The sequence below is a fragment of the Salarias fasciatus genome, chromosome 3 (genome assembly GCF_902148845.1).
Source record: "Salarias fasciatus chromosome 3, fSalaFa1.1, whole genome shotgun sequence".
NCBI classification, from domain to species: domain Eukaryota; kingdom Metazoa; phylum Chordata; class Actinopteri; order Blenniiformes; family Blenniidae; genus Salarias; species Salarias fasciatus.
In genome coordinates, this window is record NC_043747.1 from 15,219,243 (window position 1) to 15,234,094 (window position 14,852).

General features: G+C 43.9%; 2 protein-coding genes and 1 pseudogene across 2 annotated transcripts; 1 reads left to right on the forward strand and 2 right to left on the reverse strand.

Moving 5' to 3' along the window:
• Positions 1-561: 561 nt before the first annotated feature.
• On the forward strand, positions 562-7,094 carry LOC115386074 (prostaglandin D2 receptor 2-like). Its single transcript, XM_030088266.1, has 6 exons — positions 562-617; positions 1,100-1,422; positions 1,568-1,677; positions 2,998-3,052; positions 5,182-5,348; positions 5,897-7,094. Exon 6 carries the CDS (start codon positions 5,950-5,952, stop codon positions 7,069-7,071), a length of 1,122 nt encoding a protein of 373 aa, XP_029944126.1. The 5' UTR covers positions 562-617; positions 1,100-1,422; positions 1,568-1,677; positions 2,998-3,052; positions 5,182-5,348; positions 5,897-5,949; the 3' UTR covers positions 7,072-7,094.
• Positions 7,095-7,987: 893 nt separating this feature from the next.
• Positions 7,988-10,788, reverse strand: LOC115386075 (G-protein coupled receptor 4-like). The gene is made up of 3 exons (XM_030088267.1): positions 10,564-10,788; positions 9,651-10,475; positions 7,988-9,479 (listed from the first exon to the last, which is right to left on the reverse strand). The coding sequence occupies exons 2-3, from the start codon at positions 10,229-10,231 to the stop codon at positions 9,056-9,058; spliced, it is 1,005 nt and encodes a 334-aa protein (XP_029944127.1). The 5' UTR covers positions 10,232-10,475; positions 10,564-10,788; the 3' UTR covers positions 7,988-9,055.
• Positions 10,789-12,467: 1,679 nt separating this feature from the next.
• On the reverse strand, positions 12,468-14,394 carry LOC115385626 (UDP-glucuronosyltransferase 2B15 pseudogene; annotated as a pseudogene).
• Positions 14,395-14,852: the final 458 nt, after the last annotated feature.

Below are 14,852 nucleotides of genomic sequence, written 5' to 3' on the forward strand. Positions count from 1 at the left end.
CCTGTGAGCTCAGTGACGTCCAGCTTGTCATTTTACTTTCACAACCAGGATATATGCACACTCGGACCATTGTACCAAAGTTACAACCAGCTGAAAATAAACTCTGACTGCCTAAAAAAGCCGATCGAGATGCCGTGGTCTGACTGCAGAGCAGAGACCTACTCCCATGTAAACAAACACAGTGAGCCACGGCGCAGTGTGATGACATCATCACTTCAGAGCTCCCGGAGATTTGCTCAATCTGGACGGTTTACAGACTTCCCAATAGCGCTAAGTGATGCCGACTTAATAAATTTACATGTATCTACCACACCACAACAAACATAAGAGAAAAGAGCGTCTGTAACGGCTGCATTTCGGTGCCCCGCCCGCTGCCGTTGTATGGATATGGGAGTATCTAATTATCTCCGAACCAACTGCAAATCACACGAAAGTCAAACGGGTGAGTAAATGTTGTTATGAATGTGAAATAAGGTCCAGATTGTAAAAACGACCGTTCCCCTTTAAACTTAAAAAGATCTGAAAACTGAACAGCAGGTGGCAGCAAAGATCAGTGGTGATGCTGGATCTGCAGTGGCAGCAGTGAGATAGCAGGAGGTCAAAGCCAAACCACGAGGGTGAGTTTGTGAAAACTTATATGCTTATATGCTAAATTCTGTTGGTAAACTTTGGGAAGATGCATTGAATGTGAACATTTCAGGTTTTACTTGTATTTCTTTCTAGTAACACTCAGATTTGTCCATATTTATTGTTTATTATGTTCTCACTCAGTTCGCAAGCAGGACCCTCATGCTGCCACAGCATTTAGTGGAAAACAGATGTAAGCAGACAAGACTCTCACTAATGCAGGGCAGGTTTTCTTTCATTAACAGACACACCACTGTGTGCAAGCAGTGTTCACAGAAATTCTCTGATTTGTACTGAATGATGCCTGTTTTTGAATTGCAAACAATCTGATGCTAATCAGTTGATGAGATATTTTATATTTGATATGACTTTATGCAACTGAAGTGGTAGAGTGGGTTCTGTTAACTATTTCCTTCAACATTGCAACACAATCAGCTGCTCTTCTTTTTCTTCTTTTTCATTTTGGCCACAGTGGATCATCTTCGACCAGTCTCCTTCCTCAGGCTGGAGGCTTTTTTCCTCCCACAGTTAAAAATGCACGCATGTGTGGTCAACTGGTCACTCTGACTGCCCTGTATATATGGGGAAATCTCAGCCATGGTGGTCTTTAAAGAACATTCTTCAGAGTTTCTGGACGTGGAGCAGTCATTCCACTTGACTTTAGCTGCTTTGAAAGATTCCCAGCATCAGAGCTCCGGCAGAACAAAGCCCACTCTGATGTGATCTGACATATTCCACCGCTCTGCTGTCAGAAAGACGCCATTCATGGACGGATCGGATCTGACAGGAAACACAGTATGTTACGCAGTGTTTCCCTCACCAGCTACAATCTCTAATAGGAGAATGTAAAAACATGCTTTCTCGCTTCTGTCACTCTGATTAGTGGAAATACAAACCATTATTTTTCATTTCTTTCAGTCTAATTTCATTTAAATCCCAGGTCAGGTTAAAGTCTGGTGTCTGAGTCATTAAAGAAGCTCCCCTCTCAGATGAAACCCACGCTCCAGAACTGCTTTGAGGCTTGATGGGCAGAGTCTGAAACGGCAGGCAGTAAGTCCTGAATGCTCTCTGTGTTCACACAGTGTGTGTGTTCGACAACTGCACGAGATGTGACTCCCTCTTCTTCTTTTTTTTTTCCACTTTTTTTATTTGATATGAAGTCTGAAATGAGTACACTGAGAGCAGGAGATTTGAAATCCACATTTTTACTGATGATGAATGAAACCTAAGTCAGGGCATCGTCTGATCAGGCAACTCATATAAGACTTTCAGTGTGTTTCATTCATGAAATTCAAAAGAAGAGAAACACATCCATGTAAACCAATTAGGTCTGGTGCATCATTCAAAAATGCAGTAAAAATATAAAATTTAGGGTAAAAATTTCAGAAATAAAATCAGGCTGAGTCTCAAATAGGCACTTAAGCAAACTCTAAATTCAGAATGAATACTACAAGTAGGCTATGACATGCCTCTGAATAATGCAACCTGCAATTCAGTTCAAATTGAATTGCCACTCAAGTGTGCTATAATTAATCTTACCTTGATTTTTATAATATAATATATATATAATGAATGAATGAATGAATGAATTGACTTGAAAGAGGTTTATCTCAGAACCACTTGACAATACATTATTTTGAAAAAAAACATCAGTTTGTTTCTTCCAGGTTATTCACATTAGTTTCTCCAGGATCAGACTTGGACATCCGGCAAATCATAACTGTTTTTTATTGCCCTGCAACATCGTTTCCAAAAATGGTGCTGCGAGAAGAGAAATAAACCTGAGATAATCCCTGATGATTTGGAATGATGAATGAAGAATAATGAAGAAAGATATTTTTGTGGCTGTTTGACACGTTGTGGGAGGGAACACACACTCACAGGCGAGTGTTAACCGCTGCAGCATCATTTGGCCGAGTTTACACCCTGCCGTACGATATTTCAGCTTTCAGATAAACAGATAAACAATTTTTTCTCATGATACTCTGTGCCACTACAAAATAAAAAAAAAATGTTATAATTAAAAGCAAAATTATGGCACCGTTTCCCTGTCCTGCCCATTCAAGATGATAATGAGCTGTGTGTGTCACAACCCTGCTGTAAACCACGACTGGGTATATTTAAAAAAATAAAACAAAAGACAAAAAGAAAAAAAAAAAAAATCCAGTTTGGTGTCAAAAATTTTACTCGGCTTGTTTAATTAAATTTCTATTTCTTCCCCCATGTTTAATATAAAGATTTCTTTTACAATGATAAATAATCCCATTAAAAAAACTGGCAGTTTGGTGGAATTGAAGATTAAATAAGATGTTTTACAATAATATTACACATAGTCACAGAGCAGTGCATGTGCTTTTTTCTGTTAAACAGATCAAGAAAATATGAGCATGAATGCTCCAACAAGTCTGGCCGGAAGAGAACAGAGGTTAGTTATTTGGAAAATGTTCATTTACCATTTTAGTTGTGAAAAACCCTTATCAGAATTAATGTGCGTGAGTAACGTTTGACTTCCCCTCCTCCTCTCTGATTGCTGTCCTGATGTCTTTCACCTGTGCCCAAGTGTGTGATTACCTTCACCTGGTGGCTGTGCTATATAATGAGCGTCTGAAGCGTTCCGCTTGTCCGTCTGTCTGTAGCATCATCTGCTGTGTGTACCTCGTTGTCTGCTGCGATTGCAGTGGTTTTATTTTTGGTGATCACGAAACAGGATGGGAAAGATCCCGCTGTTGGCAGTTTTGAACGGTTATAGATTCCACATACTTTAGGGAAATGTGTGTGTTTTTGTTACCAGTCAAACACTGCAGTGGTTCACCAATCTCTGATTTGCCAAAACATGACAATGAATAGCATGGAAAATAATAGCAGTGAACAGTGTCAAGGCCACACACACACACACACACACACACACACACACACACACACACTCTGACTGTACCTGTGGCTCGCTACACTTTACCCCACCAAGTATTTTCACACAGAAATGCCACTGGGTCAAATCCAAGTTACTTTAATTTTTTTTTTTTTTTCAAGAAGTGTGTAGTAACAAAACATGCTGCAAAAAAAGGGGAAGTGTGTCAAACTAAACACAAAACCAAAGATGTGTGGCAATGATGGAGGGTTAACGGGGAGAGAGACGCTCATAAAAAGGGAGGAGGGTGTTAAAAGCATGCATGGCTCTGGGTTCCTGTATTTATTACTCTGTACAACACACACAGTTCAGTGAAGTTATCACATCTAGTATGCATGATTAAATTAAACAGATTTGTCATCACTGAAATGTGCACGTCTTTGTCAACTGAAGACTGAAACCTCCCGTGAGAACAGATAAACTTCACTGCTTCTATATCTGTGAGAAAATTACTCAGAAGTTTCAACATTTGAACGACTCGCCGGGACGAGTTTGACATGTCGCTGTGTAAGCTGCATGCCCTCACACACACTCTCTCGCTCTCCTCGCCCACATGGCGAAACAGTGAGACAAGGAGCAGAAGTAGAAAACAGAGAGATGCCCATGAAAGTGAAAACGTCTGAGTCTTTCACGTGACAGAATCGCTGTAGATGTCACTGTTGTTGAGGCTTGTTTTCACATCCTTAACCTGCCACCATGCACACCAGTTTTAATGATTAGAAGTAACAACTACCGTATGTTTGATGCTAAAGCACCACCTCACTCGTGCTTGTGTTGCCAACTTCTTTGTTGGTTATATCCTGTATTCCTGAAGTGTTTGACATTGTCAAGATCATGCCAAATTTTCTCTAAACAGATTGGATAATACTTCCAAAGAAGGGGTCATAATATAGAGATCTGAAATATTAACATTAAATATTCTGATAAAAAATTTCTGTAAGTGGGTTGGAAATCTAAGGTGTTATTTTTACAAAGGGCAACGTTTTCATCAATGTGACTCTGTGCCATGGGCTCTCAGAAGTATTTATATATCTTTAATTCTTCCACATTTTGCCAAATACAGCCACAAAAGTAACTGTGTTTTGAGGATTTATGAAATAGACCAACACAGTGGGCCACATGGAGTAGGAGGAAATTGTATTTTTTTCTGTTTTACAAATGAAAAACTGAAGTGTTTTATGCAGAAATATATATGTAAAAAAGTGCCATGTGTTTGAATGAACAAGTTAAATTCCAGAATCCAATCTTCAATTGAAAGTCTGTAACGTGACTTGAAAATTGCTGTTCTGAGAATTGTGCTCCATCCAATCCGAGCTTCAGCTGTTTTGCAAAGAACGTCCAAATATTTCAGTCTCTGTGTGCGCAAAGCTGGCAGAGACGTACAGGACTTGCAGCAGTAACTACAGCTCAATGTGGTTCTACGAAGTGTTGATTCAGGGCGATGGATATCTTTGCATACCACATTTAAGTTTTTTTTTTTATTATTTGTTGATAAAGTTTTGATAGTCTGGTGCAAATAACGCAGCGTAACTCATCTGACTTAAACACGTCGAGTGATTTCATTTTTGTTGTGATGATGCTCCATCTTCATTCATGAAAGCATAAATGACCTTAATTTGAAAGCATTAACAGATTAATCTTTTTAGAAAAAAAACCCCCAGACTTCCTGCTTCGACAAAGTGCAGTACGTACTCCGTTACTTCGTTTTCTGTGAAGAACTGAGGTCGCTTTTGAGGTTTGGTGCTTCCTATTACTGTGCTGTGTTCTGCTGCAGCCGGCATAAGAACACCAGACTGTCCGACGCCCAGGACAGGTAAGAGATGATCTTAAGGTCTATTGTTTATGGAGTGGAGTAGATATTCTGAAATGTTGCTATTGTCATATACTGTTTTTTTTTTTAAGAATTAAACGATTATGCATTAAGAAAATGACGACTATACAGTTGTTCTGATACCAAGTTTCTACCATTTCAAAAATCTTTTCAAGGAACTGTTCTGTCATTGGATGACAGACGAAAGTGATAATATGACTACTTCATACTGTTTCCCAGTTAAAGATGCCACTGATTATCTTACACAAAGTAATTACCTCCTTTTTGTGGCATTCAGCCATCGAGCATCTAAAGCTGAGATACCAGGAAACCATTTGCATGTGACGGTAGTGCTGATCGTACCGCTGATTATTCTCCAGTTTTATCTGCACTGTAACTTCGAGGCCATGAGATTCACGACATTCGCTCTGTGCTAACGTGAGATGGAAACCTTTTTAATACCGACTGAGCTCAGCAATGGATATTTTACAAGAGAACGGTATTGATTGAGCTGACTCATCTATATGGTTCGCATGTTCTCGTCTCCATAGGTCTCCTCTGTGAAGCGACCACCTTAATACAGATATCACCTTGTCTTTCCACAATGATTTCCTGTCCCGCCAACCAGACGGCGCCCCTCGCCAGTCCCTCCACGACCCACGCAGCCAACCTGACGTCCCTCAACGTTTTCACCATTTGCCTCCATGGCCTGGTGTCCACCATCGGCATCGTGGAGAACCTCCTCATCGTCGGCGTCGTGGGATTCCACGTGCGCCGCTCCGTCATCAGCGTCTGGATCCTGAACCTGGCCGCCTCCGACCTGCTGGCCACGGCGTCCCTTCCGTTCTTCACCCTCTACATGGCCCGGGGCAGCACGTGGACGCTGGGGACCACCTTCTGCCGCCTTCACTCCTCCGTCTTCTTCCTCAACATGTTCGTCAGCGGCTTCCTGCTGGCGGCCGTGTCGCTGGATCGCTGCCTCGTGGTGCTGAGACCCGTCTGGGCCCAGAACTACCGCGACATCCAGCTCGTGAGGAGGATTTGCGCGGCGATTTGGATCTTGGCCGTGGTCTGCACGGTCCCGTTCTACCTGTTCCGTGACACCCTTTCCCTCCCCGACGGCAGGATCCTCTGTTACTACAACTACGTTCGATTCCCCCCGAGTGGGCACCGCGACCTGAACGCTCTGTGTGATCAACGCAAGCAGGGTTTGGCGTTCATGAAGCTCTTGCTCGCCTTGGTGATCCCTCTGCTCGTCATCGTCTTCAGCTACGGCGCCGTGAACGCCAGGCTGGCGCGCAGAGGCTGCAGGCGACCGTACCGCTTCGTCCGGCTGGTGGTGGCGGTGGTGGTGAGCTTCGTGCTCTGCTGGGCCCCGTACCACGTGTTCATCGTCATGGAGGCGCTGGCCCCGGACGGGCACGCCGTGCGGGGGTTCGTGCTCAAAGCCCTCCCCGTGTCGGCGACCGTCGGCTTCTTGAACAGCGTCCTCAACCCCGTCCTGTACGTCTTCAGCTGCCCCGACCTGTGCAGCAAGATCAGACACTCGCTGGGCGCGGTGATGGAGAGCGTGCTGGTGGAGGACCTGGCGGAGCTGGCGCGGCGCCGCAGCACGGCCCGCGGCTCCGTCAGCGCCAATGAGATCGTTCTGAAGAAAAAGAACTCTCTCGTAACTGCAACTCCGAAAACAGAGGTGGAAAGTCTGAGTGACAAGGTTGAGGATTGAAGCTTTTCTTCCCATCAGCAACAACCGTCTTTCTCATTGTTCCTGTGTTTTTTTTTTTTTTTTTTAAATGTCATGCAGTCATGGTAATTCTGTAATAAAATCCACTTTGAAATAAATAACCGTGTGTGTGTGTGTGTGTGTGTGTGGGTGGGTGCTGTTCGCTTCCCATTTCTTCATCTCGTCATGGTTTTAATACTTTGTGTTGGACACACCTGAAACTAGTCAACTCAAGAGTTAGTCAAATGACGATATTAAAAGATAAACTGTTAGCATTTCTTAGCTGTCAGTCACAACTTTCCCTCATCAAACTTAGAGATGATGAGAGAAGAAGTTAGCATTTGTGAAATTACTGTTCCTGATTAGGGTTTCAACTTAACAGATTCAGCAACAACTGTACACAATGGCCCAAAACTTCAGCCTTTTACATTTTATTTAAGCTGTACTCAGAAAAACTGTTAAAAGTCCTCAGCATTGGGGTGGGGGGGGGGGGGGGGGGGGGGGGGGGGGTCATGCAAAACAAGTCAAAGCTACAAATGAGTGAATTTCAACAAATTGAAGTTTGTTTGAAAATCCAATTGTTTCATGCAAATGAACTTCATTACATAGCACATTTTAACTTCCTGAAATATTGTGTATTATTATCAGTCACACACACACACACACACACACACACACAGTCTTGTATTTCTATCCTTGTGGGGACCGTCCATTGACTCCCATTCATGTCTAGCCCCTAACCCTGACCCTTACCCTAACCCTAACCCACACCACAACAAAGCCTAACCCTAAAGAAATGTTTTTGCACTTTTACTTTTTCAGTAACAACAACATGGCCAAGAAAAACACTGTTTCTCCTACTTAGGACCGGAAAAAGGTCCCCACAAGGCACGTCGTTCCACGTTTTGCTATCCTTGTGGGGACATTTGGCCCCGACAAGGATAGAAATACAAGAACACACACACACACACACACACACACACACACACACACACTCACCAGAGTGCTCAATAATTTGGAATCTTTGTTATGCAAACCCAACTCAAAAAGCAAATTTGCATCAATCACCTCTGCTCATTTATCAGGTCAATTTCAGCAATTTCTGAAAAAAAGAAAATACAAAAAAAAAAACAAAAAAAAAAAAACAATTACAAGTTGTTTGTAATCCTTATTTAAGACAAAACGTAAGCGTGGCATTTTTGACATATCAGCCATTGTAGTTAACAAAATAAAATATACAGTGTTGACCATTGCCCCTCTCAGTCTCCCATTAACAGACAGACAATGAAGTGTATTTATATTCCCGTCAGGCTTTTTCTGTACTTCAGAAGGAACTTACTCTGATTTTGGATTTAATTAAAATGTTTCATTTAAAAGAAAAAAAAAAAAATGCATTTTGGTAAATAATAAATTCATAATGATTGTACTTATTCCTTTATTATTTGATTTCTGGGAGACGTTACTGTAAAAGTGCATGCTGCAAAAAAATCCTCTTTTTTTCTTTTTTTCTACACATTTATGCTTTCCCTGTAATGCACAGCAATTCCAGTTTTGGAAATGAAATCCTACTTAAACATTTTATACATTGTTGTAAACATATCAGTCAAGTTAAGGTGGGAATATTAAACAATTCTTTATTTCCATGCATTGAAAAAAGCAATAAATACATCTTTTGAGTATCATCCTCCATGCTCCATTGGGTTTGTAATATCAGCTTTGATGGAAATTGAAACCTGGATTTCTGTGTTTGTACTGTTGAGTTTATGCAAGCAAAGTTTATTTCACGGTGTACTCATAAAAAAAAGCTGTTCTTTTTTATGAATTACTTCAAGCAGCATAAAGATGATCATGAAAAACTGTGAATGTATGGTGTGAGTGGATTTACTGAAGGGAAAAGCTTATATGCTGTAAAAACTGGACACATTTTTCCACTGGGTGGCGCAATTGCATCGACTAAACATCAGGAGTCAGACGTGTCAAACCGAAGTTAAATTTCCAGGAGGGTGTTGTGTCCCGTCTCACACTCCCTCTGGGTGTGTGGGTGAGCTCTGGTACTCAGGGTCAGGCTCTTCCGGGCGTTTTGCCCTCTTCCCAAACAGGGCAGGGACCGCTGCAGCTCCAGGCGTGCGTCGGAGCACAGGAAGATGTAGAAGAGGGGATCGAGCAGGGTGTTGAGGCTGGTCAGACCGTAGCACAGGCGGTAGACGAGGAAGATGGAGCGCTCGAACGCGCACGGCTCGTCCGTCAACAGCAGAGACACGAATCTGTATCCGCACATGAGGTGGTAGGGTCCGAACACCACGATGAAGTTGATGGTGATCACCACCAGGATTCCCACGATTTTGTGGCGCTCTTGGTCGGAGACGGATGGGGATCGTTGGAGTGTCACGCCGATGTGGGCTGAAGTGTATCTGAGAAAGAAAGTGTATTTTCAGAACTTTGTAAACTCAGTATCCACTAAACGAGGAAACGAGGTCTTGTATCAAGGGTTACCTCTGAGTTTTTAAACATTTACCCTCAAATGTCAATCTTTGGTGGAGAAACCAAATAATGCATTGCAAAGGATTCTGGTTTGGACTCACCCAAGTATGGTGCACGGCAGGAGGAAGCCCAGAAGCACGGTGGCGATCTTGAAGTGAGCGTATTTGGGGCTGACGGGATACTGCTCCAAGCACAGCAGCCGGTCGGGGTCGAACACCGACGGCAGCAGCCCGCTCAGGCAGAACAGAAAGGTCAGGGTCCACACCGCGATGCCCGACACGGCCGCCACCCTGACGGTCCGCACGCCGCGGCTGCTCAGCGGGCACACGATGGCCAGGCAGCGGTCCAGCGCTATCAGGCACAGGAACATGACGCTGGCGTAGACGTTGACGTAGAAGACGTAGCCCACCAGCTCGCAGGTGAGCTGTCCGTAGGGCCAGCGGTGCGCGCCTTGGAGGTAGAGCATCCAGAGCGGCAGCGTGAGCAGCTGGAGGAGGTCCGACAGCAGCAGGTTGAGGATGTAGACCAGCTGACAGCCCCCCCCACCCGAACGGCCCAGGTGGTACAGTCCCCAGAGAGACAGCAGGTTGCTGGGGAGCCCCAGGGAGAAGATGAGGCCATAGATGCAAGTCAGGCCGAGTGTGTCCGTGTCCAGAGGGAGGTCACAGGTGTCATTGGACATGTCTCTGGTGATCAAGCCCCTGACATGAGAAGACGTGACCTCAACCAGGCACCGACCGGCACTCGGAGAACCACACCCTTTTAAAATAGAAGTCTGTTTTGCTGCGAGCTTCACGCATTTGTTTATCTTGAGTCCATTGTTTGACGCTCACGGGTCTAGTCCACCTTTTAAACCCTCAGTGTTTGTCCTCATGAAGACCTTCAAACCTCCAAAATATCCTGGATCCATGAATGGAAGCAAACACCTGCAAAGTCAGCATTTGCACATGGTTCAGTCTCAACAGGTGCACGAGGAATTAAACCGCAAATCAGAAACAAACAATTTTTACTCACCCCTCAAAGCACCGGGACCGACTTTCCCTCGCGCAGTGTCCTTCCCCACTGCGGCTGGGTGACCCGCGTTCATGAGATGTTGGGAACAATTTGTCTGGACAGAGTCTCGTCTATTCAGCGATCGCTTCCTCCACAGGAAACCCACTTCTTCGGCTTTAAAGGCAACATCCTGAGACAGGAGAACGCCTTTCTGCTCCAGAACAAAAACATACACTCTTATTTTCTGTGCCTCCCTCTATTGCACTCCAGTAGTAGTCACAATGATTAAGGATGGAGAGGGGCGGGGAGGGGAGGAACTGATGTATGCTGTGTGCTAATGCCCTTTAGATTGCTTGTTGGCTGTGATCCATTACACATTTTAACCCTTCCCTGTTCTCTTCAGATAGATTGAGAGGTCAGCCCTGCCTCATTTGGTCCCGTAGCACCATTAACCACACGATGGTGTCACTTTATCATCAATAAAATTAAAGATAATGAGCAAAATGTGTGAAACAGTAAATGCAACAACAGAGGAAAACTGTAGATTTAACATTGGGCTCAGAGTTCAGCTGAGGTCTGGGTTGAGTAAGGTCAGGGGAAGAGTGATGATATCTCACAATGATTCAAACATTTGTGATTGTCTGTGTAGCTGTAGCATATCTGATTTTAACACCAAAGTTGAGAAGATTAACGCCAAATAACTTTCTGTTAAAGCAACGGTTCAGAGAATGAAATCCGAATCAATATATTTGACTTTCAATTTATATTTCAGTTTATGTGACAGATTTAACTTTAGAAAACTTTTCTCAAGCACTGCAAGGAGGAAAAGTGAAACACAATTCAAATTGTTTGACCAAAGAATGGGTATATTAAGACAATAGGTGTTCGCCAGTATTTTTACCACATGGTTTCAAAGGGAGGAGGGTCCAGTCACTCACTTAGTTTCCTTTGAATGTCACAAGTATGATTTATTGAATGACCCAAGAGGGTTTCTCATAAAATGAATTGTCCTCTGAGGCTTTCACTCTCCAGAGCTCTTTTCATGTCGGCCTCGCTGAACATGAACATGTCAGCTGTTTGCTGAAAAGAGTCTGCCGCAGAGGAAAGCGTCCCTGGAGAGCGTCCCATGGCAGAGGCAGGCTGATAAACCCTTTCTGTCTCTGCACAAATTTAATCTTGTCATGTCAGACAGCCTGGGCATGGAAATATGGGGATGAAGCCCCTGCTCTGAGTTTTTTTTATTTATTTATTTTTATCACCAGTACAGTATTCTGCAGCAGGAAGCCACATTTTGAGGAACTGACAGTCACATTCACTGAAGTAAAACATACAAAAGTATGAGTTTTGGCTCATAAATACCAGGATTAATGATTAAGAATAAATGTTTGGTATCAAAACATGAACCTTGTAGTATAAACAGTCATATCCTAATGTTGTAGTTAGCAAGTTTTTGTTTCTTTCTCGAGTCAAAAGTATTAAATTATTGTGTCTAATTAAAGATGTCACAACAAATCAGACATGAAGAAAAGCCTTTATTTTCTGAAGAGGGCAGATGAGGCAAAAACTATTGTAAATCATGATGGATGAGTGTTTTATTTCATTATTTTGAACACAATTCTTTCATGCCACGGCAAGAACATAATAGGTTGGTAAGCGATGCTCTGTGCTAGTATATTTCTAGTATATTTCAAATGTTGAATTAATTATAATTCTTTTAATTATAGCTCCGTCAGTCCTCCCTCGTTATAGTCTGTTTTATTAACAATGAAAAAAAAGAACTGTACAGCTGAAGACACAAAGCAACATTTTTTTTCAAATTGATTTAATGGAGTGTCATGCATTAAAAAGTCTTGGTTCACTTCAAAACGGGTCTCCAGTAAAGTTGCACAAAAATTATTGAACACAATCATGATCTTGACTGAATAAACACCCGTCTATCATGGTCCATCATCACATACGCTTCAAAATGTATCAGTTGTCTTTCAAATTTTTGTGGTTGAATTATGTGTTCATGGTAATGAGGTCCATTGGTAGTAGACTTGGTAGAAATGAGTGGAAGTCAAATTGACTCAAAACTATGATATGAACGATAATTTTAATTTCTTGCTTTTAAAACCTCTCAAATCGGACCTGGTCTAATTTGGTAAAGGAAGGTTAAGTACCTCAAATATGAACTTTCTTTAATTTTCACCTCAAGTTAAATGCTTTCGACTGCGCAAAATACAGAACATCTGGCAGTTGTTTAATGAGTCCTCTTTGGTTGAGTTACTCTTTTTTCGTTTTTCTCCTGAAACCCCGGCAGCATAAAAGCCTGCAGACAAAGACTGAAACCCAAACCAAGACTCCAATCACAACCACAAAGAAAGCGGCCACATCCAGGCAGAAGTAGGTGTACCACGGCAGCTTGAAGCCTACAGCCTGCAGATGCGCTGCTCCTGCGTTCCTGATGGCATACTCGATCCAAAAGATGGCGTTGTCCATGGGCGGGATCGGCTTGTCGCGGTGTAGCCGGGAGAGACGTTGGATGTTGTCGCGGTAGGAGGGATTCTCGAGGACGTCCTTTAAAGCATCCAGGAAGTTTTCTTTGGTGAGCGAATAGGCCTCCACCACACGCGCTGCGCCACGCACCTTTAGCCTGAGGAGGTTATCGAACTGATCGAAAAGGAGGGGCAAGCCCAGAACGGGAACGCCGTAGTAAATGGCCTCATACACGCCGTTGGTACCTCCGTGGGCTACAAATAGACGAGTCTTCGGGTGTCCCAGGAGATCCGGCTGAGGAAGCCATTTCACCAGCAAGGTGTTATTACCTAGTGATGAGGGCTGTTCGCCTTCAAACCTCCAAATGACCTTCTGAGGGAGTTCGGCGAAGGCAGCCGCGATGGCTTCCGTGGTCTTCCGCGGCAAAGCGGACACTATCGTCCCCAGAGACATGACCACCACCCCGTGCTCCCCGGAGCTCTGCATGAAGGCCTCCAGCTCGGCGGGCAGGGGCTGGGCCTCCTTGCACTGGAAACCGCCGATGTAGACGACGTTCGGCATGGTGGGCCGAGGAAACTCGAAGACGAAGTCCGCCCGCAGCAGCCAGATGTCGGCTGCAAGCTGCAGCGACAGCAGGTCGGTTCCGGGAGGGAAATGTCGCTTGAAGATATCCGAATAGGAAGGGTTTATGATGAAATACTGCTCGTACACGCTGTACAGGTGGTGGAGCATGTTCTTGGTCCTGTCTAGAAAATCCATCTGGTCGTGGAGCTCGCTTCCTGATACGGGGACATAGGAGATGGGCGAGGGAGCTATAGTGAGGTGGCCTTCTCCGACATTAATCCAGCGCACATTGAAAACCATGGGCAGCTTGAGGTAGCTGCCCAGGATGACCCCCATCGTCAAAGCTGGGTCTGTTAACATTATGTCAAACTTCTCATCTTGCAGTCTCTTTATAAATACTGGGTCATCTAACATGGAGGCAATTAGTCTGGCCAGGATCTCGTGTCCCAATGCCATCATGTCTGTGATCAAATACTCCTGGCAGAACGTACGTATGAATGCAGGGTAACCGCGACACTTCTGCACCTTGAGGAGCATGTCAAGGTAGAAGTCCCGGTCTGATTCATCTTCCAGCATGGGCACGTCGATGGACGTGTAGACCGAGGAGTTACTGGGGATGTACCAGCTCTTGGCGGAGCGCAGCACCGTGATGTTGTGGCCTCTGGAGTGCAGCTCCCTGAGGATCACCTCCATGTTGATCCAGTGGCTGCCATCGACGGGCACCACCAGAATCCTGCCGCCGCTGCAGGAGGGGGCATTCAGCAACAGGCAGAGCAGTGTCAGCGATAAAAGGAGTGTGTTGGTCATTTCCTAGAAGAAACAGCAAACAGTTACTAAAACACCGATAGTATATAGTTATCCCACATTCCTCTTGTCTCATTGATGTTTTTGCTTTTCTAGTGTTTCATCATTATCTATAAACATTAACATATTTCTTATCTCAACTGGAGACTTTATCAGATCAAATCAAACAGTCTGGGAGTTCAGTGTTTATAGTGGTGGGATTGGTAGATCCTGGGCGTGTGGCTGAAACTGCCTCCCATTGTTTTGTTCATATGCTGCTTTCTAGTTGTTATTGATGTTTGGATTTCCTAATTTAGCATTTAGTCGCTTCATTGGATTTGATAAATCGCAAGCCAGACAACAATACAAACATTTCCGTTCAGAGTGTTCGAGCACTGAGGCTTCCAGAGAAACGGAAAATATAATGCCACATTTCATCAACAAGAACCAGCTTGACTTCATACACTACAATATCACAGCAGGCT